At 37.7% G+C, this 27481-nt stretch overlaps 1 protein-coding gene across 10 annotated transcripts in view; it reads right to left on the reverse strand.

Moving 5' to 3' along the window:
* ptpn13 (protein tyrosine phosphatase non-receptor type 13) overlaps positions 1-27481 on the reverse strand; it is an 86214-nt gene that overhangs the window by 47446 nt on the left and 11287 nt on the right. For 8 of the 10 annotated variants that reach the window (XM_015340104.2, XM_015340125.2, XM_069186975.1 and 5 more), the window contains exons 2-7: positions 23925-24047; positions 17883-18052; positions 15869-15934; positions 15179-15364; positions 14736-14829; positions 3365-3919 (exon numbers count right to left, since the gene is read on the reverse strand). In XM_015340104.2, the coding sequence (XP_015195590.2) occupies positions 3365-3919; positions 14736-14829; positions 15179-15364; positions 15869-15934; positions 17883-18052; positions 23925-24039 (1186 nt within the window). In that variant the 5' untranslated portion in view covers positions 24040-24047. The remainder of the gene's footprint in view (positions 1-3364; positions 3920-14735; positions 14830-15178; positions 15365-15868; positions 15935-17882; positions 18053-23924; positions 24048-27481) is intronic. The other 2 variants (XM_015340101.2, XM_015340109.2) reach the window with 1 other exon arrangement.

Below are 27481 nucleotides of genomic sequence, written 5' to 3' on the forward strand. Positions count from 1 at the left end.
CAGCCCTTCAAAGCTGGTTCTAAACATTAAATTCTAATTCAAGAAAATGCTTCCTTCCAAATAGTTGGAGAAGTATGAATTACTGTATTCTATAAGTACTTTCTTATTGTGCTTGTACTTTTGTTTAAAATTGAGAATTAACCATGAAAAGGCTTATACAGTATAAGAGCAGGCTATATATATAAGGTTTTTTTCACAACAGTGAGCCAAAAAGAATTCCTGTAGACACTATCTGAAATGTTGGCTCCCTCAACAAAATGTCGAAGGAAGGAGAAAAAAAAAAGAAGTCTGTACTTCTGGTCAAGCAAACATGCAGCTCATTTCTTCTATTATTGTGAATTACTTTTGCAGTTGGAATTCATAATCGTTTGGGAAGCAACAAATGTAAAAATGGGAGAAATCCAGGGAAACATTACAGAAGAACTGGAAAATGTCTTTGAAAAACAAATCTTGATGGAAAAAATAACATTTAATCTGTCTCCACAGGTGTTTCCTAAGCCAGCCTTCCTACAGAAATTTCACCTCCTGTTTTTGAACAGACCTAAAATACATATTTAATGCAATAAAACTATTCGAAATCTTCTGCAATTTCTGAACTTTAAACTGTTGTTCCAGGTGTATTCTCTTAGTCCTCAATAAGTCAACAAAATGCTTAAAATCTGTTGTATGTCACGGTCTAAATCTCGGATGAATCAATATATTCTGCTATGCCTGACATATTTCAGCAATCACCGGTTTTGCTGCCACTCAATTACAAAGACTATAAAAAAGTAAGAAATTGAAATAGTCACTAGTCAAGGTAGAACGTTTAGCTCTTAGAGTAATCTCATTTCCTCAATGAGAATCAGATACAGCGACAGTTTGAAGTGGTAAGATAAGAGCCACATTCGAATATTATAACTTAAGTTTAGACTCACTTGGTCAGAGCTATTTCAATATACTTCCAGATACCTCAGTAAGCTCTGATGTATGCACCTACTGTACATTTTGATCTTTATATGTTTGCCATTAGTTAAGATCATCAAAAGTGGAATCTTCCAAAAGGTTTCGTTGTGCACAGAAATATGACCTACCAAAGGTTACCAAATACGCTGGAAAACCTTTGCTCAAGCAGCATTAGGTGTCCCAGAAGTATGATTGCGATGCCCACCACAATTCAAAAGAAAAGTTCATATTCATGGATCATTTCCCTATACTTGAAAATCATCATCAGGTTTTATTTCCTTTGTGCCAGGACTGTTCACCCTCAGAATGACTGTGAAATATGCAGATTTGTTTCCAGAAAATCCAAAGAAGTTTAAAGGTGCAAAGAAAACAGGATTTCAAGAATTTACAGCTCAAAAATGATAGGCAAGCTATTTTCTTAAAACACTGCTAGATAATATTTGGACTGCCGACCCCTGTTGGATCTTCAGATTTCATTGTGGATCTTGGAACAAATTTGAACTCCACAGCATTATATTTTTTGAACATATAATGTATCACTTTGCCAGTTTTAAGAGATAAGAAGGGTCTCATCAGACAGTATGTGTTGAAAATACTGAAAAACTGTCTCAATGTTGAAGAAAACTGCATCCTCCACTTATTTGTTTTGCAGAAAATGCAACACTTGCCTTAAAAATGTTGGCTGTTTATTTTAACCTGTTCAACCACTTAAAAAGGGGTCTTCATTTAATTGCATTAATATACAATTGGTCCGAAATTGAGTACAGCTCAAGTACTGCTCAAGTTCTGGACTGGGAAAACCTGACTCGATAAGTCTTCAATGTTTTTAGATGTATTTTGCATAGCTGATAGGAACGTTATCAGTTATTGTTGATGTGAAGGTAGACACACCATAGTGTTGCATGACTACCAGGAAAGCCTCTAGAATGTGACTGAAACTAATGCCTTCCAGTGGATGCAGTGTGGAAACAGTGCTGTGGAACTGAATACTGATTGAGTCAAACAGAAACAAGTATAACTAGGCATGGAAAGTTCTCAGATAATGGGATCTGCCCTATTTTGAAGTGTATTGCTCCCTTTCTTTGTGGTGTGGTCTTAAAATCTATCCAATCTTCATCCAGGTTTCACTGGCATAACATCTATATCATCATTGTTAATTACCTATACAGCTGTAACTTAAAAGCAATCTCTTATGTTTAGACATTTTCTTTACATTAAGCATTTCAGGAAACATCAATAGGCACACTGTATATTATCACATTGATCTCTGAGAGCAGATATCTATTGTAGCTGACAGTTGCAGATTTAGCACGTTTGGACGTGTAGCTTCACACATGAGCCTCAGAACATACACACACCCACCATCCAGTCCTGCCTGGAGCCCCTTGACAGTAAGCCAGGAGCCAGGGACACAAATCATGCTTGGAATTCCATTATCCTCCACACATGACTCCAATTACTGATTACTGACCCCTAGGCTGTTGGAAAACTTTTCCCAATCTGAAAGAAGGGGGGCCTAACATACGAGACGCATCATTTTGGATTAAGGAAAAAGTAAAAAAAAACAATGTTAAGTTCCTATAACTGTCTGAAATACAAAGATTCACATGATATACAAAAGTGTGTATCTACATACAGTATAAGACTTGACAATTTTGTGGAAAGAAGAAGCCTGCTCTATAACCTAGCAAACTGATTTCTTGCTGGCACCCAGTGACACAAACAGTACTTCACATCTAGTTTGTCGACATTGGCTATTCATTCATTCAGCTTCAAATGAATCACATTACTAGCCTGCTGAGTGCTCTGCAACATTTCTCCCAGATTCCTAACCGAACTCTTAACCTCTACATTACTATGCCAGGCCAATTTGCTCATTTACATCTCCATCAATCTCCTCTGCTTAAAAGGCGAGTTCAGGGGAAGCTCTTGGGAAGTCTTAAAAAACGTCTTTGGCTGCATTGAATACTCACAGAGCAGATTTGGACAAAATTAGGATCTACCACTTTTCCAGATCTATAATTTAAAGATTAAGTAAGTTTTTTTAACTTCTGACAAATTAGTCCATCACAAAATGTTTCCGCTCCTGTAAGTTAATGCTGAAAGCAAAACTTAGTCAGCTGAATTAATAACACAATCCATTTTCCCCAAACTTACCAAGAGTTTAGAACCTAAACCTTGAATCTAAAAGGCTATTTTTCTGGCATTTACAAGTTATTGTAAGGCAAAAGTGCTATTTTATGAACACCCAGTTAAGTGAAGCCACCAAGGCCATGCCCAAGTAGATTTCAAAAGTATGAGGGGAAAAAAAAATCTTGAAATAACAGGAATACCAAAAGAAGCCAAACATCTAGTCTGACAAGAAAAGCAAGATAACTACTACCTTATCTACAGCTTCAGGAATTGCCAAGAAGCTTACCTTCCACTTCCATGGCCTGCCTGAGCACTTGCAGCTTCTTCTGCCGTTCCTTAATCCTGTCGTATGCACCTAGGAGTGCAGAGTTGACATTGTGGGCTGGCACGTATTGGGCTTTCCTGGGCTCCAAGCTGCTTGACAGTCCCCCAAAGTCAGTGCTCCTGTACTCCCCGACTCTTCCTTCAGAACGCTGAGACAAGGAACTGGCTTTGTGAGACCCGTCCCCTGCACCGTATCGGAGAGCTTCCAGGTCATAGCCTGCCAAATCCAGAGAGGACGACCAATTTTTCCTGGGGTATCCCGAATCCCCACGATAGGAAGGAGGCTTCCTGTCCGCTGCAGTTCGCCTGACTCTTTGCTGATAAAACTGCTCTGGGCCACCCGCGTGCCCGGGATTGTAATCCAAAGATGTGTAGGGGGCACCTCCCTCTTCCTCTCCCCTGAGGAGGTCGTTGATGGGCAGAGACCCCATGGACCGGCTGAGCCCCCGGTTCAGTGGCACTTGCTCTTGAGCCCGGGCTCTGTACCTCTCCAGGACCCTAGGTGCTGCACTTCTCCCTGTAGTTCAAAAACACAATGCGTTGGTTAACTGTCAAGTTGCAATGGTCTATTTTGTTGGATGGTGGGCAAAATGTAGTCAAAAAGTACTATATTTTTAAACTTAAAAGACACTAGACCAAAACGCTTAAAAGGTGTCAGTGTGAAAAGAGTACTCATACATTAAGCAAATGTGGGGTCATTATTATTGTAAAAAGCTCAAAATACAATTTTTAATTTAGCATTTACTCAACCCTTTATTATCTGTCTAAAATACTTATTGGACTATTACACTTTCCAGACAAATCTTGAATAACTGTGGCACTTACAATTCACTATCAGTCTTCCAATACCTATTGTAATCAGAAGGCTAAAACAAACACTTCTATATCAAATTCTACCTTTGTTTCTGTATAAGTATTTAGTGCTTTTCGAAAACCTTAGTGTTTATCAAGATCAAACAACCAGTTCTCATTCTTAGTTCTTTCTGAGATGCTGGTGTACCATAAGCTAATTCCTGAAATACCTTACTATCTGGGAAACTGAAGTCCAAAGATACTTCTAAAACCTATTAAAAAATCTGAAGAAGAATCATCATAATTAATCCTCGTTTTACTTATTTTGGAATTGAATTATTAGATGCGCCACCAGCAATATACATATAATGGTCCAGGAAAGGGCTATTATATACAGTACAGATCATAGAATAGTAACAAATTCTGTACCAGTTGCATAGCATGAACAATCCTGCTCATCCTCTTCCTGCGCCTTTCAACCTTATGCCATTGATTTATCATTTCTGTAATTTGAATACCCATTTAAATTTACTTAGCAAAGACAAATGTGAAAGCAAGTGTGTGGCTGTTTATGCAAAGTAAAGGTTACAACGGAGAAATGTTTTGGCTGTAGAGTCTTCTCCTGCTGTCACCTGAAAACATCATCTTGACACCCGAAGAAGGCCCTGCGTTGTTTAGAGTGAGTTGTCTATGTTGAAAGTATTATTTCTCCTTTCTAATTTCTAACAATGAATTAAAGTTCACTTGTTACATAACCAAAACCGAACGATATACCTGACCTGATGAGGTCTGGATCCCTACAGTATGTGTATCCTGGACAAGATAATAAATGGAGATTATTTCCAATTTTGAACTAGACAAGATTTTGATTTTGAAGATAAAATACTGTTTTGTAAACAAAATGTAGAATTTTAAAAACAAATTGTGGCTTTATACTAGAATTCTTAGGATACTCAATAATCCCTCCAAAACCTTACTTCCACGTTTCGCTCACTTAACCGTCAACACTCTCTTAATGTAAGCTTTACAGACCAGTGATTTTGCACAAGCAGAAAACTCATACTTGAGTAACTAAACACAGCTACAACATCTTGCACACAATTTCCAGATGAACTCTACATTCAACCTCATGAGCTTTGACTGTGCTGAACCTTTTTTAGCCTCAGCAGTGTTGCCCTGGTGTCTTGCCAAGAATTAGGTCACATTCAATTCCTTGTTCTTCAGACTAACCAGAATATTCTATTATTCAGTATACAACAGAGTTCCTTATTTATGCACTACCAAATAATGACTCCACAGAGTTTTTTTTTGGTGAATGCTTTCCTAAACCATGCATTTCAAAATACTTTATTTATCCTGGGGCCATTTAATTCTGACTATATCAAAATACTGGTGTACATTAACATCTAAATGAGCTAAATCTAAAACATCAAAACTATACTATTCTAGCCATATCACCCTGCAACTCACAACTGGTAACCCACTGAAGCTAAGCAGGTGTGAGCCTGGTCAGTACCTGGATGAGAGACCTCCTGGGAAAAACTAAGGTTGCTGATGGAAGAGGTGTTAGTGGGGCCAGCAGGGGGTGCTCACCCTGTGGTCCATGTGGGTCCTAATGCCCCAGTATAGTGACGGGGACACTATACTGTAAACAGGCGCCGTCCTTCGGATGAGACATAAAACCGAGGTCCTGACTCTCTGTGGTCATTAAAAATCCCAGGGCGTTTCTCGAAATGAGTAGGGGTGTAACCCCGGTGTCCTGGCCACATTTCCCATTGGCCCTTACCAGTCATGGCCTCCTAATAATCCCCATCTATGAATTGGCTACATTACTCTGCTCTCCTCCCCACTGATAGCTGATGTGTGGTGAGCGTTCTGGCGCACTATGGCTGCCGTCGCATCATCCAGGTGGATGATGCACATTGGTGGTGGTGGAGGGGAGTCCCCATTACCTGTAAAGCCCTTTGAGTGGAGTGTCCAAAAAGCGCTATATAAGTGTAATCAATTATTATTATTATTACAAAAGCATATCTAGCATACAGTAGATGGCTCTGTGGCTAAGGATCTGCGCCTGCGACTGGAAGGTTGCCGGTTCAAATCCTGGGGCTGGCAGAGGAATCCTACTCCGTTGGGCCCCTGAGCAAGGCCCTTAACCCTAACTGCTCCAGGGGCGCCATACAATGGCAGACCCTGCGCTCTGACCCCAAGCTTCTCTCCCTATCTGTGTGTCTGTGTCTTCATGGAGAAAAGCTGGGGTATGCGAAAAGACGAATTCCTAATGCAAGAAATTGTATAGGGCTAATAAAGAAACATTATTAGATAATGAAAATTACAGCTAAAATGACTTTGCAGTGATATGACTCTCATCAACAAGAACTGTATATCCGAGAACGGACCAAAAAAAATCAATGTGATAAAAAGTAAAAAATCTAGAGGTTGAGTGCACCACCATGAGTAATCCAGACACTTACAGCACCTAATATTTTAATACTATTTCAAAAGCAACAAGCCACATCACTCATGGAGCATTTATAAAGTTACCGTATGTACAAAAGTAAAGCCACTAATCGTGAGGAATATTTGCAAAGCAATTTTAAGACTACAGATATTCATGAAAAATATACATTGGAAGATTCTTTTGATATAACTGCAAGAAATTCACAATTTGTTCAGGAAAATAATCTGTGCAGTGTGTGGTCACAGCTGGAAGCAATACACACTGTACATCTGCAGTGAATGCTGTGTACCAGGTTGCAGATGCGGTCTTGTGGGGTTCTCTCCCATTCCTCTCAGAAAGCCTGGTTACACATTGTTGAACACCTCCTAACTGCTGACACACACAGACCACAGCTCATCCCACATATGCTCCAAGGGATTCAGGTCTGGAGAGTATGAGAGAGAGAATCCTACTAACTGCAACATTCGTATCTCACAAGAAATCTACCACTACACAACCAATACGAGAACATGTATGGTTCTGCTGAACACTGTGACATCACATTAAGCTAAACTTGCACAGAGTAAAAAAAGTCACACAGACAAAATATAACAGCACTAACATATTAGTACTGAGCTAGCGGAAATGGTCAGTAGTAACAAAAATGATTACTAATGAGCTAAATAATAGCCTTCTAAAGAGCTTATCAAATACTAAAAGTCCATTTTGACTGTCACAATTAATGTAAACCAGGGTGGAGGTTTTCCAACAGGTACATGATCCCTTAAGTTATTACATTCATGTAACTCAACCAGTAAGAGTGGTTTCACCATGTCTAGAGCATGCAGTGATTTAGATAAGATTACTTTATTAGCTTGGAGTAGGATTCCCCTGCCAGCCACAGGCACAGATCCACCCAGATCGCCCACTTACAGATCACCCTTCAGGAATCACATACCTGAAGACCACAAATTAAGAGTCCTCAAACTAAGCTACTTCAGCTTTGCAACTTCCTCTTTTGTACAACCATAAATGGGAACAATGGAAGACTAGAATAAAAAAGCTAAAGAAACTTGTAATATCTTGATGAAAAATGCTTACCGACCAGCCTGAATGTTTCAAATCTTTTTTAAAAAATGTATCAATTTAATGTTAAAAACACAATACAGCTTTTATACAAAAAAGAAACCTGAATGGGGACCTAAGCTCACAGACTCTGATAACACTGGTAAAGTGTGGTCGGTCACCTTTGAGCTAAAATCCTCTTTGAAGTACAGATCTTCACAGCAGTTTCCTTTTTTTGTAATCCTTCTAGAAAGTGCAGTGCTCTCAGCAGCCAACCATAGCCATTAAATGTGCTGGTTTAATCTACAGAGCAGATGCCTTTTTTTGAGCAAATGGAATTTCCAAAAGTAACATCAAATATCCAGGCACTTCTAAGAGGAGTGCTTGGTGTTGTATACTAGTAAAAGCATAAAAGTGCTAGAGGGCAAAGCTAACAAAAAGCAGAATTTATCAGGTTATTGTTTCTAATACTTTCTTAATTTTTGTGCACAAGTTTGCATAATGTGATAAGTAATTCATTCATTATAGTATTTTTATACTCTAAAAATTGATAAATGCCTCTTATTTGAAAGAAATAAGGAGTAATAAAGCAATCATTTTGTAGAAACTTTATCATTAAGATGTCTCTAATACCTGCAGTATAAAACATACTAGTTACACAGAAAAGTTTCACTTCCTTGAAGTAAATTCTACTATTACCAATTGGGATAATCCCCTATTTAATCCCCTAGCACCAGAGGCAATATACCACATTCCTAAAGATCTTGCGTGATTTACAGTGGCAGGAACCACATATCAAGCTATATCACTGCACGCACAAGACAGCACTAAATTGCCTTTTCTCTCAGGGGCAGCACAGAGAGAAACAAGAGCCTGTACCTCTAATAAAAAACAGAGAAGTCTTCATTGATGGAAGCAATCCAGCAGTCCTACAAACCCTCCTATTAGCTTAGACACCCAACAGTGAGACAACCCAACAGCGAGTGCAAAAGCACACAAAACTATTTGACTGGCACTTGCTCTTGGCCTGCTCAACATAAAAAGAAACGGCACAAAATGCAAAACAGCCTCTCAGACCCCAGGTGGAATGGAGGAGGGCAGAAAGTTTCTAGTTTGACGGCCTAATTAATGCAAAAGCTAGAAATATAATTTAAATAGAAATCAGCTAAAAATGAGAGTTTGCATCTGCCATGTGGAACAAAAAAGGCTGCCTTCAAGGAGAGATCTCGAAGAGCAGAAAAATGTAAGGGCAGCTTCCAGAGGACAGCTGAGACTATATTAATCCTTCACTGTGGAGCAGGATTTCATCTGGAGGGCAGCAGTATAGCTTGGAACACAGAGTCAGTTTGTCCATGAAATATGAAAATCGTGACCAGACACTTTCACCATCAACAGAGATCTGCCTTTGCTGAAGAGCTTCTGGAAGCAGTTAGATAGCAGTTCTAACCAAGCTGCCAGCACACGCTACACTGGAAATGTATACAAAGAATATAGACATTCCTCAATATCTGCAAGCCTTTTTGAGAAACCTCAAGTAGATCTAGTTGCAATCCTCTAGTGCCATAAACAAAGATTGAGCTGCTAGAGTTATGGGTGGCAAAGAAATCATCCTCCCTGAGATAGGAGACCCAACTGTTGTGCCTTAATTAATGCACCCATAGCCCCGTGAGGCAATAGCCCAGTGCTGCACCCAACTTCCCCCTAGTGGAGGGCAAAAGCAGAAGTGTGCTGGCAAATCCCTCCTTTGCATGAAAACTACACAAAAGAGATAAAATACAAAGCTTCATGATGAAATTGATGCTAAAGCAGCAATTCAGAATTTGAATGGTTATTGAATAATGGTAAAACAGGAGCTGTTAGAAGCAGAAAAAACATTTAGTTCCATTAAGAAATCATATTTCCTCATATTAACAGGAATAACTCAAGATAGACTGTCCCATTGCAGCAAGAGTATATTTTAATGACCGCAACAAGGCAATTATATTAGCAACTGGAATGGAATTATGCTGAAGGCCACAGTGTCCTTTTCAGTCTCACCCAAAAAGCTCATGATAACAACATCAAGGATGCAGTCTCTACAGTAGAAAGCCATGCAAAGTTAGAGTACTTCTTTTAATATGGGAAGGGCATACACATCAACTTGAACTTCAATACAAATTTGAAATACGAACACAAATTTCACAAACAAGGCACAGATAACAAATATTTTATACTTTATATAACACGAGTTGTACTTGAAACTCAACAGCTTCTGAATAGGGTTCTTGACAAACTGCACAGAAACACATAATATTAACACCTCCATATCTAAAACTGCTCAGAAGTACCAGGTTCGGAGCAGTGGCTTTGTAGCTAAGGACCTGCACCTGTGCCTGGAAGGCTACCTCTTCATATCCTGTGGCCGGCAGAGGAATCCTACTCCGTTGGGCCCCTGAGCATGGCCCTTAAACCCAACTGCTCCAGGGGCACCGTATAAATGGCTGACCCTGCGCTCTGACCCCAAGCTTCTCTCCTGTCTTTGTCATGGAGAGCAAGTTGGGGTATGTGAAAAGACAAATTCCTAATACAATAAATTTTAATGGCCAATATCTTATCTTAGTCTTTATGCGTCATTCCAGACATTCACTTCTGCTATTTTGAAATGGTACTACGTTTGTCAAAGATAACTTGTTTCTGCTGCCTTAATGACATTTCTAAGTACTGACAAGTCATATGGAGTTGAGATTTTCATATTAGTTAGGAGGAGGACAAGGGGTAAGCATATGTGACTACAGAGGAGCTAGGAGAAAAAGGTATTTTGCTTAACCGAGAATCTCCCAAGGACACAAAAATGATGAAGGAAGAGGCTCAAGAATACAATGGAAATATAATTACACCTGCTTATCTTTATCTGTACCTCTACTCTTCAAAATTAATTTTCTGTCATTTATGGGGACAGAAAATGTGGTAGCATCACATTGCAAGATCAAATTAACCCAAATTTACAATTTAACCAGACAACTCTTCTATAAATGGCTTCGGGTAATATAGTACAAAATACCTCTATTTTATAAAAATACTTTGAAATTTTCCAACAGAAACTTGTTACAAGCTTGGGAAGGTTACATTTGGAAGGCAAACCACTTTTTATTTATCTAACAATGTGAGAATTTACATTCATATTTGTGTAGACTTTCAAACAATAACAAATTCACTTGATATTCTGGACCATGTGGAGCAAAAACATTTTTCAGATTTTTTAAGTTAACTTCTTTTTGCTAATAAGGCAAAAGTGGAGGAGTGGTAAATTTGTTTGGATTCCTCTATCAGATAGAAAAAGTGGAATGTGTGCATTAGCTATATATATATACACACAATTTTCCTAATTACCCTGTACATGGCAAAGAAATCTCAGTATGATTCAAAATGTGCAACAGATCAAACAAGTAGAATTAAGCCATGTTTCACCATTTTCTTAGGAAACATTTTTGGTAAGTTAAATCATTTTAATGTGTTTCATGTAGAAATAGGTGATACAAGAGGAAACATGAATCTTTATTTCTCATTAAAAATTTAGCTACATTACAAAAAATATTTAATATTTTCTGTACTACACTGGAACTTGCAGAACCTTTAAGGTAATACATCATAAACTGTGGTCTTGAATTTACCACATTAGTCAATAGTGTAAAATAAGAATACCCTCTTGTTAACTACAGTGCTGTATCACTACAAAATAAGAGCTTTTGCCTGCAAAAGCCAAAAAAAGGTCTTCTGAATTCTAATTACATCATTCAAATTAGACATGACTTCATTGGAAACAGTCTAATTTTACTCCGTAAATAATTTTTACTATAAATAATAGAGCACACACAAAACAATTTGTTGTTAAACAGCCTGTTCTGAATGTAAGCCCACGAAGTGGTATAGCAATTATTTTACTTGAGCTATACATCTGATTTAAAGGTTTCTCTCATAAATCTGCCCTTTTAATTTTGTTTTCAATGTGCTGTATTAAGAGAGGGAATAATTTCCCAGCACAAAGTAATCTGAGCCTATCTATGCTTTGTGAGCTACTCAATATCTGTAATTGTAATAACTACATTACTCTTTGCTGCTGTTTCAGTGAAAGAATCTTATTTTTTGTTCTAGTCACCTGCCTGAGATTAGAATTTAAATTTAGCAGTGAAAGTCAAAAAGACTTTTCAGAATGTAGCCATCTGAACAAGCCATCGCTCTTATACACTATGTATGGTGGAACACTGAAATATGGAACACTTATGAATGTAACTTGCCATAGAGAATCCCACAGATAATGTCAGCAAGCACTGTGCAGCAGCATGTGATGTCATGTAGCACATGCAAGCTATCACGTGCTGCCAGCTGTATACTGTCAGCGTCTGGAGAAGAACATTGCCCCTCATCCCATTTGTAAACGTGTCAGGTGTCATTTCTTCAAAGTGCACCATTTTCAGAATACAACAGCTCAAAAAAACTCCTGTAATACATTCTGTCCTCTTTATCCACTGCCTGAACCTAAATAGTTGCACAACAGGTCTTCCCAAAGAAGCATCAAGTAGGGCAGAAACACAAATAATAAAAGAAAGGAACACTTTAGCATGCAAAAGTGCATTCCTATGACACAGTATCTTAATCTACTCCAGTTTATACCTCAAACTCACAGAAATAGGTTCGCAGTGATGCAGCTCATACAGCAAACGATTTTATGGGTTTCATTCTTTGATGAACCTACTTTCTACAAAATGAAAATAAAATCATGCTTATTCAAATGTAATGCTTCCAAATGATTAACATTTAATTCATTTTACCAAAAACTAGCAACACAAAGCATAAATTGCTTCCAAAAGAAACACATGGTACAATAATAATAATAATACAAAATCCTGCTAAGGATAGGGTACACTGATATTTTTAAATTTCTGATGGGTGAAAATCTCTATAGCACAAAGCCTTAAACAAGCACAGGCCCATCTACAGCAGTTCTGTGCTAGAGCGAGCACCCTTTTGGAAGAGATTTTTTAATTGGCTTGGATTCAAAACAAGTCTAATGATCACCTCTGGGAGACAACAGAGGTTTGAATGCTGGCAAAATGTTGTGCAGTTCACACTGCATCAAGCCTGTCAGAACCTGAGCCTTCCTGAAAACAGTCTGACTCACTTCCTGCTTTATTCCAGCTTTCTGCAGAATGATTTAACAGATTCTCAATTGAGCACTATGCACCAAGTTTCAACCATTATCATGGCCCATCTAGTAAGTGCATGAACTACTTTTCAATGTAGAGAAAAAGTATTTTACAAAAAGGTTTAGTAAAGCGGTCAAACAAGGTTTCTAAAAGTGCTCCAGGCACTCAAAACTCTATTCTAGTTGCATTTGCAGGTGGTGTACTTAGTGACATTCTATCAATTATGGAAAAATGAAAGAACAAATACATTAAATAAGTCAAATCTTCCATTTTCCAGAGCATATCTTTATAGCCACTGGAGCTTACAGAATAAAATCATTACAGTAACCATTAAAGCAACAGAACTTGTGAGGACCAATCAGGGATGAACTGATAATTTTATCACCTCTTTACTTAAGATGAAAAGTATGATTCAGATTCTATTCAATACAGTTCCTCTGTTACATGCTCACTCCAATACTTAATACAGAGTCCTGGCACACTAGAATGAGCAGGGTAAATACTGGAAATACAGGTTTAACAAAACACCTATCACAAACTGGGGCTGACCACTGCATGTGTATTTTAATGTGCTCAATGCAGGACTGATTGAAGACAGTCATGGATATCAGGGCTTGACAGCCTCCTTCTGCTTGCAACCTTTCTTGTGTTCTCCTTTAAATCATAATTGTTGCAACTTATGAGCAAATTCAGCAGGAAAGAAATCTTTTGTATGCTTTCCTCAATGTCATAGATGGAGTTATCAATATGCAAATTCAGGATGAGGTTGTCAGTATTAGTCATTATGAGGTCACTCCATTAGTGGGAGCAAGATGCCTGTTGCACAACATCTGGCTCAATTACAAGTTTCAAACATAAGGATAGTTCATGAAGCAGAACAAAACCTACACTTACTTGTACTGTCCATCCATTTTATAACTAAAGTAATTTACTTACTACAATGGAAAAACAGAGAATCAGTTCTATACTTTGCCATTTCAACAGTGTAATGACAAAAACTGTGCATAAAAGCCATTTCATTATCTTGTATTGTAGATCTGTAAATGACATTTCATGACATCTGCCCAAATTATTTTCTTTAAAAAACCCTTGCTGTCCAAGTACTGTAATTGGAGGTCAAGGTTGACTGATTCTTCGATTCTTATTACAATTTGAGCTGTTTTTTTTTTCTTTGACCCTCTAGTTTAAATTCATTAAAATAATTGTGCTTGATAAGGATATGCTCTGAACATTATATACTGTAACTTGTGGTGCTTACCTTATTGACACTTTGGATACATTTGGGTTTTATTTTTTACCTTTATACAAACATATGAAGACCATTTGGGGAGTCTTAACACATTCTGACAGTACCAATCAGGTGGGTACTGGTCAGAGTTGGGGGAAATGATTTTCAAAAAGAAATCCAGTGCTGTTACAAATTACTTATGTAAGGATTAACCAAATTATCAAGATGTTGAGAGGAAATCACTGTAATTAGTCAATTATAGATTATCTAATTTTAATTGATCTATAATGGAGTGTGTATAGTTACCATGTAATATAATACATTATCTATAAAAAGCAAATTTTCTTATAATTTAACAAAAAAGTAATTGCTTAGACTAACTTGCAACATATATATTCTCCCTAACACTGAGGATATTGCTTCCTTCTGGTGATGTCACTAAGTGAAAAAAAGAAATCCCACAGTCCTGCTATTTTGTGCACCAGATTTGACTGCAATGACACTACACTTTGAATATGCCTCTTAACGTCTTAATAACCCTAGATGCAGGTCGTATATCTGCTGCGGTCACTCAGTACCTTTCAGGAACTGCAAGACAAGACATTCTCTGGAAATCGGCTCGGGTTACCTGAGGGCAAGCCTTTGCCTCTCAAACGTTCTCGGATCTCCTTGCTTCGTTCTGGTAGTGACTCCCTTTCACTTTTTGACAACAGGCTATCCAACTGCGACACAAACAGAAATGTAACTTGTAGTGCTGTTATGTTTGTATAGAACCAGAAATTATGACTATTCAGTCTACTGACCCACTGTCAGAGATTTCTATTAATCAGTGCCATTACTGCCAGAGATTTCAATTACATTGGTATAGTAATACGTTTAATAATAATGTTAGCAAAAATTAATTTGACAGGCAATGCTGATTTACTATTTGAATAACCAAGCCTTTTGCTTTGGTTCTTTAAAATAGTCTTTTTTCAGCTTTGTGATTAGCACAAATTAATGTTTAGGAATTTTTAAGAAGGCCATTTTTGAACGCAAAATTTAACAAGGTAAGAAAATGGTGCATATTACCTGAGATAGACTGCCTAACACCAATCTGACTAGTTTCCGGACGTAGGAGAAAGAGGGCTCACAGCTGGTGTTCCTGACGTGCGCGCTACAGGCATCTAGCACAGTCCGCACCGATACTCGAGTGTGATCGGCATCATCACACATGTTCAGCATGATGCTGTTGAGATGCTCTCCTAGATTGATTGGCTGAAAGAGGCAGAAGAAAAACATTTTGGTACTGTTTTTTAAAGCAAGACCCTCAATCATTTACAGTCTTTTAAAAAATGTCTTGCAAAACAACAGACTTGGGATTTTCACCACTTCTGATCTCTGACATTTCGGGGTGGGGGGTTGGACATGGAGTTTAGCAAAAAAAAAGTCTACAAAACTTTCCAACATGTCTGGAGAAACATTTATGCTCAATTGTAAATAATTCAAAACTGTAAATTAAAAAGTGGTAAAAATGCAAACAAATGAAATGAGAAATATAATTATCCTGTTTGTTAGAACAAACATAACCAAACATTTAGACAACTCTTTTGATGCCTGTCTGCAAATTAAACTTAAGTACTGTAATTTCAACCCTTCAGAACTCTGTTAACAAAAACACTCAAAAGGAATTGTAAGACATGAGCTGTGGTGTGATCGTTTTTTTTTTTGTTTGTTTGTTTTTATTAAGATGAAAAGTTGTTTTCTCTCTGGAACTCTTACCTGGCTCTGGGGCACTTTGTAGTCTGCACCCCAAAACAAGGTCATCCCCAAAGAGTACATATGCATCTGTAATGAATAACAGTTAATATTCATGAACCAAAGTCTGTTTAGGTCTAAATACCAGTTAACATAGTTCAAAAAAAGAAAAACACATTGAAATACCCAACAGTTTCAGGGCTGGCATTCACTAATGAGGTTTGCTTAGTAAATTCTTGGCAAAGGTTCTTAAATTAAGAACTTAAACTTTACCAACAAGAGGCCATTTGGCACAATTTCATTTAAGACTCAATAATTATATTGAGGTGTTTCTTTAAAAAACACATTTTTAACTTGAACAAGGTGACTTCCGAGTTAAAAAAGTTAAGCTTCTTTATGAAATAGTCATGAAACAATTATTTCTTATACTTAGAAACTGGTAAATATGCTAAAATATGCTAAAATGTTGTCTTTCAGCTTCTGTATAAAGGCTCTGCAAGGCCACTGAGAGCCCAGGAGGTTCTGAACCCAGTAGGTTCCTGGGACCGTAAGGTCTTGATTTGAGGAACAGGACTGGAAAGAACCACACTGGATCTGGAGCCATGTTATCCTGTACTGTGACAAAGGACCTGTGAATAACAACCATTTTCGTACTTTTTTTTACTTGTTTCACATTCAGTTAAAATCGTTTGTGTTATGATCACCAACAACGTAAAGATAATTAGTAACAGAATAAGTAACTTTTCCATGAAAGGTCATTTCCAACAAAAAGAAAGAAGTGGAGCAAGTCAGTGCACCATCTTTTACTGGCTGATGATCTCCATTCTTAAAATCACCTTTGATTTGTTTCCCCAGTAAAACCTGGGCCATAACACATGAGAATGGTATCCAGGCAGAAAGTAAATAAATCAGTGAAGTGAAAACATTTGTGAAGTAAACTCAGTGAAACGGTTAACCTTGTGATTACTTCCAAGCAATCTTAAAACTAGTTACATTGTTAAAGCTCAACTCTTCAGGAAACACATAAGCAAGACCCCTGGATCAATTAGCCAAGTAAACAAGAAAGGCCGTAAAATTTCTTCAGGTATTACATTATATAACTACACTTCACAGTTCTTGTAGAATTATGAAGAACTATTTGGAAATAAAAAATGACATTTTAAACTAAAAGCAATTCCTAATTCCTTATATCACAGCTAAAATGTTACCAGATTTTCTTCTAAGCAAATAACGGACTTCGTTAAGAATGTTCAGTTCATTTAATTGATACACATTTAGAAGTGTGCAAAGTAGCAGCGGAAGCTGAAATGCTCCTACAGCATGAAGGCAAGCTGCCACAGCTTACAGTTTTCTCCTGATCGTAGTTAATTATAACTAGTGGCATACATCATGCTCACCAGATTCAGAAAAAAAGCAAAGTGGAGCCTAAGAACGAATTGATCACACGCAGAATATATTCAATTTGTTTATAATAGCCCCAACTGCAACAAACACCACACGCTAGTGTTCAAATTTATTCTAGGAAAAAACTAGAGAAATCCTCCCTGCAATGCCTTTGTCATCTGTAAAAACAAAAAGACCGCTCCTATCAAGAAAATAAAGTGTTTCATGTCAAGACTATTGTACACTGCTAGGTAAGATTCCACACTTACAGGAGAAACTGGTTTTTTAGGGGTAACTTCCCCCACGTCCAATGTTGAAAATAGTATTCATAGAATATAATACATGGGTGTGTGATTCTCAGTGGACGTGTCAGCATTGGATCAGTTAATACTGTATGTCCTTCCACATTCAAATTCCAATGCTGGTCTCCAACACTAGCAGCACATTTCAACTGACCGATAACATAGTTCAGTGGACTTATATTTAGTGATGCCAAGCATAAAACAAGTTTTCTTTCTTGAGGAGTCTTCTGTGGTTTACAACCTAATTGATACATCTTTACCATCAGAGACATTAACTCGTTAAAAAAAAACACCACCTCGCACACGCCTCTGCCCCAACTCCACCCAGGCCTAAGGGGAAATCTGTACCGTACCTTCTCGATGTCTGACAGGGAAGATGGGGACAGCCCTTGCAGGACCTCGGGGGCAGTGAAAGCACGCAGATCCTGCTGAGTGACATTCTCGTCAGTGAAGGATACATTTCCAGAGGGGAGCAGCAGCAGAGTCCAGGGAGAGATGATAAACCCAAGGGCAGAGGGGTCCGCTGAAATCAAAAGCAGCAGAAGTTATTAAAGCAATCAGCCACTGTATGAACTGTATTTTTAGTTGCAGGCCTAAGGGGTGATTTTGTTCTTTGTAGGTTTTTTCACTTTTCTGGGAAAAAAAGTAGTTTAACAAAGTCTTATATAGTAACTATATACAAGATACCTAATTTTAGAAAATTTTCACTACCGGATATGGAGCTAAACAACCAAATTCTTAAAAACTACAAAGTGCAAATTAACAACTGCCAACAAAAATACAAATCTAGACCTTTACTAGTTTTGAAAGAGCAATAAACAATCCACTATACTGTAAATATTACTGAAATTCTTCGGTATGAAGTAACCTTGTAGCATTCATTCTGGAACGAATGAAGGCAGGAATCTTGGGGGAAAATGTTGAGACAGGAAGACAATGCATCTTAATCTGGGACAGCGGTCACAAATAATAGTAATAATACCTTAAGAATTAACTGGCCAGCTGCCATAGTCTTGCAGCGTTGCAATTAAATGGACAACTTACTGTACATAAAAAAAATATTTTTCCTAAATCCTTGGCTGAAGAAAAAAGCATAGTAAGATCATGTATTAACTATTTTCACAAAAATGAGCTGGGCAAATAAGACTAGCCACTTAGGATTTAAGAACTATTTTTTTCTACTTTGAACCAAACAGCCAAAACTGAAGCTTCTATTTTAATCCAGCATTCCTACTCAGTTTGAACAGACAGGATAAAAGATCTATTGAATAACTAATTCTACTGTTATTATATTAGTAGTTTATACTGAAAAAAAACATCATTACACGGTCCTTAAATATAGCATCTTCATCATCAAGAATTCATACACTGATCCATTTACTGTCCATTCTTATTTGATATAGTAAAATACACTTTCAATCTATTTTTTATTTATTGCAAAATACTGTGAACAAGTGCCTTTTTTAATATAGGTCTTTGCATCACGGAATTAAATGGGTTTTTAAACCCACAACAGAAAAAAAAAACACATCCTGTTTTCACTTCCAATGATCCTTTAGGCTTGCAGTGCATCATTCAAGATGACTAATACAATTCCTAGAGTTCATGTGGTCAAGTCCAAGAAAAAAGTAGAGCTTGGTTTCAAGTGGACCAAGATAAAGTGTAATGAAAAGTGGCCATCAACTTTCCCAAAACACAATGCCTTCATCAAAACAAAACAGGAAGATTGAAAATGTTTTTGTATGATGGAGAGTCACTATTCTGCCTTCCATCCTGGTTATATAATGCATCAATCTGACTATTCCTCTACTCGGGTAGCTCACAAACTGATAAACTTTGAAATACAGTAAAATCAACTTTTTTAGCAACAGAGATAAAATTAAGGATTTCACCAACTACTTGTTGTGACTTGTTTCTTAGGTCTGTCACCTTAGCCTTGTACAACACAGAAATTCTGTATTATACATCTTTTTGGGTAGTAGATTTATTTCACACAAATATAATTCAAATGACATTTTACTATTATATTCACATCCCAAGACTATCCATGCAAATCTGCTTGAAATATATTCAATAACTAGAAATATCCAACATATGGTGCTAGCCTATAAAATCTGTCAGCAGACATGACATAAGCAAAACAACTGCATCCAAAATGCTTCATAAAGTATAAATTTGATACAGTGAGTTACAGTAAATGTCCATTAGTCAGACTACATATAGTAACACTAAAAAGAAAGCTGGTCACAACCTGTGAATAAATCCTATTATACAATCATAAGTATACCAGAAATATTATACAAATACTGTGTAATATTATGGTCCAGTATTAGCACAACTTTTTCCAAATCCTGCTTCTGAAGTATTTTTTCCCCAAAACACCCAACACATACTCTTGCAAAAACTCTGTGGCCTCCTTGCAAAGAGAATATACATGACTCCACCTAAATCAGCAAACTGAGCACTCCCTGATAAGTTTATTTTAACAGCTGGTTCCAATACTATGTGCAAGATCCAGCATACCAAATATGCACATATCGGTCTTAAGCCACAATAGCTTTTTATGGTTACTACCTGGACCAAGTGGTATTTGAAAGTTATCACAAGCCAGAAACATTTAAAAGTAACACCGCCTGTTCTAAACCACACATAAAATGTGTTCAAATACAAGTGAAAAACCACAACACATAATTTACAAACCTAAACTTGGCTGAAAATACCTGAAAAATCAGATTTTTCTCATTTCAGAGTTAATTTGAAATCAACTATTACATTTGTTATTTGGCATAATATCAATAACTGTACAGTGTTGGACCCTGTACAGTGCTGACATTTAATGCAAGATACAAAAAATATTTCCATCTCGACATAACATATGCCCATTTTTTTTTAAATGTTAAAACTTTCATATATTTATAGGACATACACAGTGGGTTTTCCAGGATGCCACAAAAGAATAACTTTACTACTGGAGATGCAACACCAAGTTGCTATTTTCACTTGTATCCAGAAATGTGTACAGTATATACCTACAGTACCCCTGTCAATGACTAAAGAAGTAGCAACTATCTTCTGTTTACGTATGGTAAAAAACAAGATGCAAATATAAGTTCATTTGCATTTTTAATATTTTAACTTCGATTTAATTAGAAGCAGCACTGTGGCATGGTGGTTGGTGATGTTTCTTCACAGCTCCAGGGTCTTGGGTTTAGACCTCAGCCATGAGTTTGTGCATTTCCCTTCCCCAGCTCCCCATGTCCTGAGTGCTCCGGTTTCCTCCTATCTAAAAAAACATGCTGTCCAGGATTGATTGGCGATTTTAAATTGTCCTTTTCTCTCTGTGGCCCTTCTGGACTGACATCTCTTCCAACAGCAGAGCCATCACCCTAATGCCCTGTGCTTCAAGGATAGGCTCCAGCTTGCTGTAACTCTCAATAGGATAAGCAGCTCACTGATAATGGATATATGGAATTACTACTCGGCACTGCAACACAGAGCAAAATTAAATTTGTGAGCCAGTTATTACACGATATTTCTATAGCAGTTTTAGAACAGCAATAACTTCACGCTATCATAGTAAAAAAAAAATCTTTGGAAAGAAAGCATTTATAGCGATTACATTTAAAAGAATTACTGTGCCTGAATCACACTGAGATGGGGTCAGAAAAACTATTTATCTTTGCTTTATAGAAAAGTATTTAATGTCCTAAGTTTTTGGATGGTTCCATAATTCCTGGGAGCAGAAGACTTAGATCAAACCTAGTTAGTTAAGGGTTCGATAGGCTTAAATGATTAATAGCAAAGTTGCAATGAAAACCAAAAGGCACAAAAGGTACTCCAGGACCAGCATTAGGATATACTGCCACACAGAGTGCACCTGAGCAAAAAAAAAAAAATCGCCATTTAATTCCAAATCTGGTATGTATCACCGACTAAATCAACACAGGGCAAAATGGGGTGCCTGTACAGACTGCTGCCATTTTATTTGTAAAATTCAAACTACCATTGCCTTGGGAACTGCTGTACCAATTCATCTGAAACTTATCACACCCCTTTTTAGGCTTACACCTCACAGGCTGCAGCGATATGTTATACACTCAAATAAGGCCATCTGCTCAGTGAAACTCGCTCTGCAATCCTAGCTGCTGCTGTTCAAAAACACTTAAGCCACTCTAAACATTTTAGGAATTGTGTTCTAGTGACAATGAAATTCACCTGCAGCAAAAAAAAAAGGTTTCTGCAAAAACCGGTTAAGATGTTTCCTACAGTGCAAACTGCCCCCGAGCAAAAAACAATTCTAAACTTTCTGTATACCCTACTACCTTGGTCTAGAGACCAAGCTGGCCGTATGAATGCAATTTTGCTCTCTCATCTAAAGCTACTGTTATTTTAGAAAACTCTAAACAAGCGGGATGTTTTCATCACACTAAAACCAACCAGGTTTGTACCTCACAAGCTGCAGGAATTGTTTTTAGAGCCATAAACTCTGGCATATCTCCGACACCACAATGGGGTGGTATGGTGTTCAGTCTTATGGTGATAGACCAGGCTTCATCAAATGCATTGTCAGGGTATGAAACTTATCAACAGTGAAGAACAAAGATGATCCAAAACTGAAAAACAAAAGCTTCTGCACTCTAATCTGACTTTTCAGGTCCCTAAATATTACTGACCAAGCATCACATTGGCTGTAAAACAACAAAACCAAACAATCTATATTCACTTATTTCTGCATAGAAAACCCACCTTGACCAATCCCTCTCTTGGGTGCTCATCTCCAGTTCTAGTTTATCTTTCAAGGTCTGCCATCTACGACCTATATTAAGGGAGGATCTGCTTCCTATTCCCACAAAGCTGTTAACCAGCTCTCTAGGACGAATACATTCCCTGGATTCCCTGTCACCTGAGCAATCGCCTATAGGACAGAAAGCTAAGAATCAAGAGATGGCACACCACAGGTCATTGTCACGGGCTTTCAGGAAGTGAGACCCATTTTGACTTACCTAGGAGCATGCAAAAGTGCCTGTGGTTTTCTAGTTGTCACTAAACATGCTGCAGCATGACACAGCAAATAAATCACACAGAATACACACAAAACAATGACGCTTCTTTCAGATTATTTGTTTCCTATGCAGCAGTCTTGTGTGCATCCTGAAACCAGAGATTACATCACACTCAAAAAGATTTTAAAAGGGGAATTATCTTGTTTGGCTCCAAGCAGGCCAGTACTTTCAAAGAGAGGCAGGATGTGCTCTTCACAGATGGGTACCACAGGCCCGATGATGCCGTTAGCAGCTCAGAGCAGCAGCTTTCTGATCCTCCTCCTTGAGAATTGAACCAGTGTACAACAAAGCACTTTTTGTGCGTCTCCTTGTGCTCCAAAACCCTATATCCTTATCTAATAATATGACATGATTCTCTTAGCTAGTAGCCACCCACAACTATTTCTGTGGGCTATGCACCTCACCCTGAAGCAACAGAAACAATGCATGTTTGTAATTAGAACATGTCTTTTAAGATACTTGGCTTTTTGAAAAATATTAACATTTAATACCATGCTTTGAAGGATTCCAGAGAAGTTTAACTTTGAATTTTAACAACTAAATGCTAATTCATCAATTACATCCCACTGGTTAGCCTACTTAAATTTATGTTTATAATGTACAGCATCTTACATGGTTTCCAAATGAAGGAAGAAAGATTTCAATATCTGGATCAAAATCTATGTTAATGATTCAGTCAGTATATTAAAATATTCCTATGGATTGAGAATGCAAGGATCTCAACTATTACCACAGAACAGCATTCTGATTAAGTTACTAAACTGGGTTAAATGCTGCAAGCATGTGTTTCACAAGGAAGTACCCTATGTTTCTGTGGGTCATTAGAAGTTAAGAGGTACTTCCTGTTTATACCAGGTTGTCTCCCATGAACTTTCTTGTGCACTACTCTATTAACTTTGTGGAAAGATCTGTTTTATCCAAGCAAACAAGCGAGTGCTGTAAAGTGTTTCAGTGATAATAAATTCGCCAAATTACCTTGTCTAGATTGTGAATCATGCTTGTGTGGCAGTTCAATATATGTATGTTATGTTCTGGAGTCCAAGAAGCATAAAGTTTTGCAAAATCATTTTACATCTGATCAACATTAACAGAATTGCAAGGGAAATCATTATCCAATACTGGAATATTGGAACAAGAAATCTTGAGCTACCAGATTATTTGAAAAGGTATTAAAACAAAGGTTTTCAAAATCAGTTTCAAAGAAGTCTCATACATTTTACCCCCTATGGCTAGTTGAGTGCTTTGCGTTTCTCATACCATTTATATGCGGTTTCTGTGACCGTCTGATGTTTAACAAGGAAGATATTTGCTTAGTGCCCTGCAGATTCTTACCTTTGCGGAAGAGCTCCTGCAGGCTCTCAGCACTCTGGCTCAATACAGCCCAGACTTCCTCCTCCTGCAGCGGCCCCCCACGCACCTCTAGAGCTTCTGCTAGGGACACGTGCATTTTCCCTGCTTGAGAAAAAAGGGGAGAAGTCACAGTCATACTATATTCCTTTCAAACCACAACCACATCCACTCCAGTCCTACCATGTGCGTCACACAAAGCGTTACCAGGATACAGCAGTTCAAGCCACATTCGGTCAGCTAATGAGAACACAATCAAACTGTGGGGGCCAGGCAAACCCGTACACTGTGCTTTAGATGTAGAGCAAACCAACAATCAAAAGTAAACCTACCTTGGCACAATAGAGAACATTCAAACTCTCTAAAGGAGAATAAATCTCCTTTTAAAAAAATCAAGATGCCAAAAAACATTTGATGTAGTAAAGCAGTGGATTAATAATTTCAATATGAACATTTATCTTTACCATCTCAGACATGATGGGCATGCACAAAAAAAGATAAATCAAAGAATTAAAAGCTAGAGCTTAAAATGGAGTCAAAAGTGCTGACTTGCAAAATCTAATAGGAGCTGGCAGATCATTCCATTTTGGGAACATCAGATATGAAATGATCACCCAGCACACAAGAGTCTCTCACTGGGACCTGAAAGAATCCAAAGAGTGCTGTATAGGGGTATAGGGAGTTAGTTCATTGATGCATTGCTTTCACACTCTTCAAGGTGAACTTGAGGAGACTAAGCAAAGCCTTTGGTACCTAAACCCACTATTAATGGACAGAGAACACTTAATACTCCTCAGTTATTGCTTGAGCTCAACTGTAATTCTGTTCAGAGGTATTGCAAGCTGATGGTCTCTTTGATCTATTGTGCAAGGCTAATGAACTCATGTACGAAACATAAAAGGTAAAAATGCCAATATATACAGAATATATGGAGACAAAATAGATCAAAAGGATAAAACAGACTTCCCCTTTAAGACCAATACATTAATTAATTGCATTTCCATACGATTTCATGAACAGAAGCCAGAATTTCACATTGCAAGGTCAGCAATAATGTTAAACAAACCTTGTCTACAGTAATCACCCATCAGCAGAAGTCAATGTTTTTTTTTTAATCATCTTTGTACTGCATCAAACAAATGTGCATGCCTGGGCTCGTATACAACACAGACATGCAAGGCAAAGTCTTACATCAAACATCTGAGAGGGAAGCAATCCATTAATGAACTCTTCTTGCTTAATCTGGTGTGAAGACTAGCTGAAGTATGTACAGATTGAAAAAAATACAGGTTTGCATGTCTTTCCTTTAGTCACTGGTCCATAAAATAAACATTTGAAGGTCTCAAGTGGACCAAACTGGCTGCTTGAAATGCTCAAGAACTAGAGGCATCAGAAATATTAAGCGAGTATGGTCTTAATTTTATGTCGAGAGCAACATTGTAGTGTGCAGCAAGTTATGTCCTAGGAGTACCAAAAATTAACATGTCACTCATTCTTCATCTTAATACTCACTCAATACTTTTCTCAAGTCATTGCTGCTTATTTTCCCACAGCTCATTGTTAAAACTGAAGGTCTAAAAAGCTTGTCCCATCACCTCTTCCACAATGCTTTCAGCTTAGTATCGCAGGCATTAGGCATCTTTTAAGCTCTAAAAGTGGTGATTTTTATGGAAATAGAAGAAAATGCTTACAATATTTCAAAAGAAAAAAATTAAAATGTTGTGCATAACTAAACAACGTACTTTGCAACAACAAATTCAAGACCATTTTAATAAGGAAGAGCACCAAGTCCTGTGACACTGCAGCAAAGGGAAAGCGCTCAAATGGGGCCCTAATGTATACAGTCATGCTATAACTCCCCTCATCGCACAGCATATTCACAATTTAACTCGCCTTGTAGGACTGTATACAGTTATGATTTAACTTCCCTTGTCAGACAGTATACAATCGTACTGAAACTTTAGTTGTCACACAGTACATTTGTAGTGTAACTCTCTTTCATCCAATACACAGACACACTATCTCCCCCTTGTCATGCACCACATTTACAGAACTCATGAGCAGCTTTATTATTGTTGTATTACACCTACTGTATTAGTTAGTACAATTAATTTCAGCCTACAGTATGCCTTATAGTCCACAATGCCTCCCAGAAGTTATATTTTTGCCTCACCTGGCTTTTCAAAGCAGTGCAAGGAAGATACCGAGATATTATTCAAGCCTCCACAATAGTGTTCTCCTCAAGTACAAGGAGGAACTACCTTAAAAACAAAGGAATGCCCAAATGTACAGGAATGGTTAGGTCAACAGGAGTTGAGAAAGTAGTACTGCATGTATTTTCAACCCGGGCTGGCTGGTTTTGCATCTTTTTTTTTTTTGGACACGTTGTTGAAACCTGGTAACAAGAACCTGGTAACATGGATTGCATCATTTATTTTTTACACCATTCATGTGTTTTAAATGAGTAATTTCCCCACCAGCATGTGCCTCACATATTGCAATGTAACCAAGACAGATTACATTAGTTTATGCATCACTAGGAAGTGAAGTTTCAAGAAACATTCTAAACTTGTAACCAATATTCTAAACTTCTATACTGAGTTTCAAAATAAACAACTTACTCTTGCAAATTAAAACAAATTAACAGAAATTAAAAACTGTAGCAGTACACTGATTTATTGAACAGACTAATTTAAAATGTGCCTTATTTAATGTTTACCCACAGGGTGTTAAATGTAAAACTCAGACTAGAAGTGGGTGTGGCCACCACTGGAAGCAATACTGGCTGTACAATCGGCACCTCATGCTTTGCATCAGGTTACAGGCACTGTCTTGTGGGGATTCAGTTCCTTTCCTCTCACAGCCTGAACAAGCATGTGCATGTTCACTGGTCTAGGCTATGGATGTCACACTAAAGAGGAGGCTCAAGTCAGATGAACAGGGAAACCACAACATAACTATCACATTCTCATATTGCACGGAAGCCTTTGTTAAACACGTAGAATGCGGATGTGTGGTATCCTGCTGAAACATTTGTCACTTCACAATGAGTCTGCAGGAAGGGCAGTACATGAGGGCCCAGGACTTCCCAATCCCAGGATCAGAGTATCACCATTCAATCAGGCTGCCATCAGTCTCAAGTGAACTTCTGTAGAGATCAGTCACTCCTGCACAGTCACACCTGATGCTTCTCAATACGCCTACCATACAAAAAACACCCAGGTGCTCTTACAGTTAACCCCCTATTCATCAATCCATTGCAAATGACATTACAAATGTCAGTACACTACCTATAAAAAATGATTTTGCCATTTTACAGATAACTTTTGTGAATTTGTTCCAGTTGGGATAGGTTTCTTTCGATGCCGAGTATGGAAAGTAAAACACAATCAAGCCATGAAGTCAATAGTATTGAGCTCCCCCCACCTTTCAGATAAAATATCTTAATCAGAATTGAACAACTTGCTTTTTACAGGAGTTGTAAAATCAAATCTGTACTTGTAACTATTTGGAAATTGTACTGCTGCAAATAATTGTACCAT

Source organism: Lepisosteus oculatus, chromosome 3 (assembly GCF_040954835.1).
Source record: "Lepisosteus oculatus isolate fLepOcu1 chromosome 3, fLepOcu1.hap2, whole genome shotgun sequence".
NCBI classification, from domain to species: domain Eukaryota; kingdom Metazoa; phylum Chordata; class Actinopteri; order Semionotiformes; family Lepisosteidae; genus Lepisosteus; species Lepisosteus oculatus.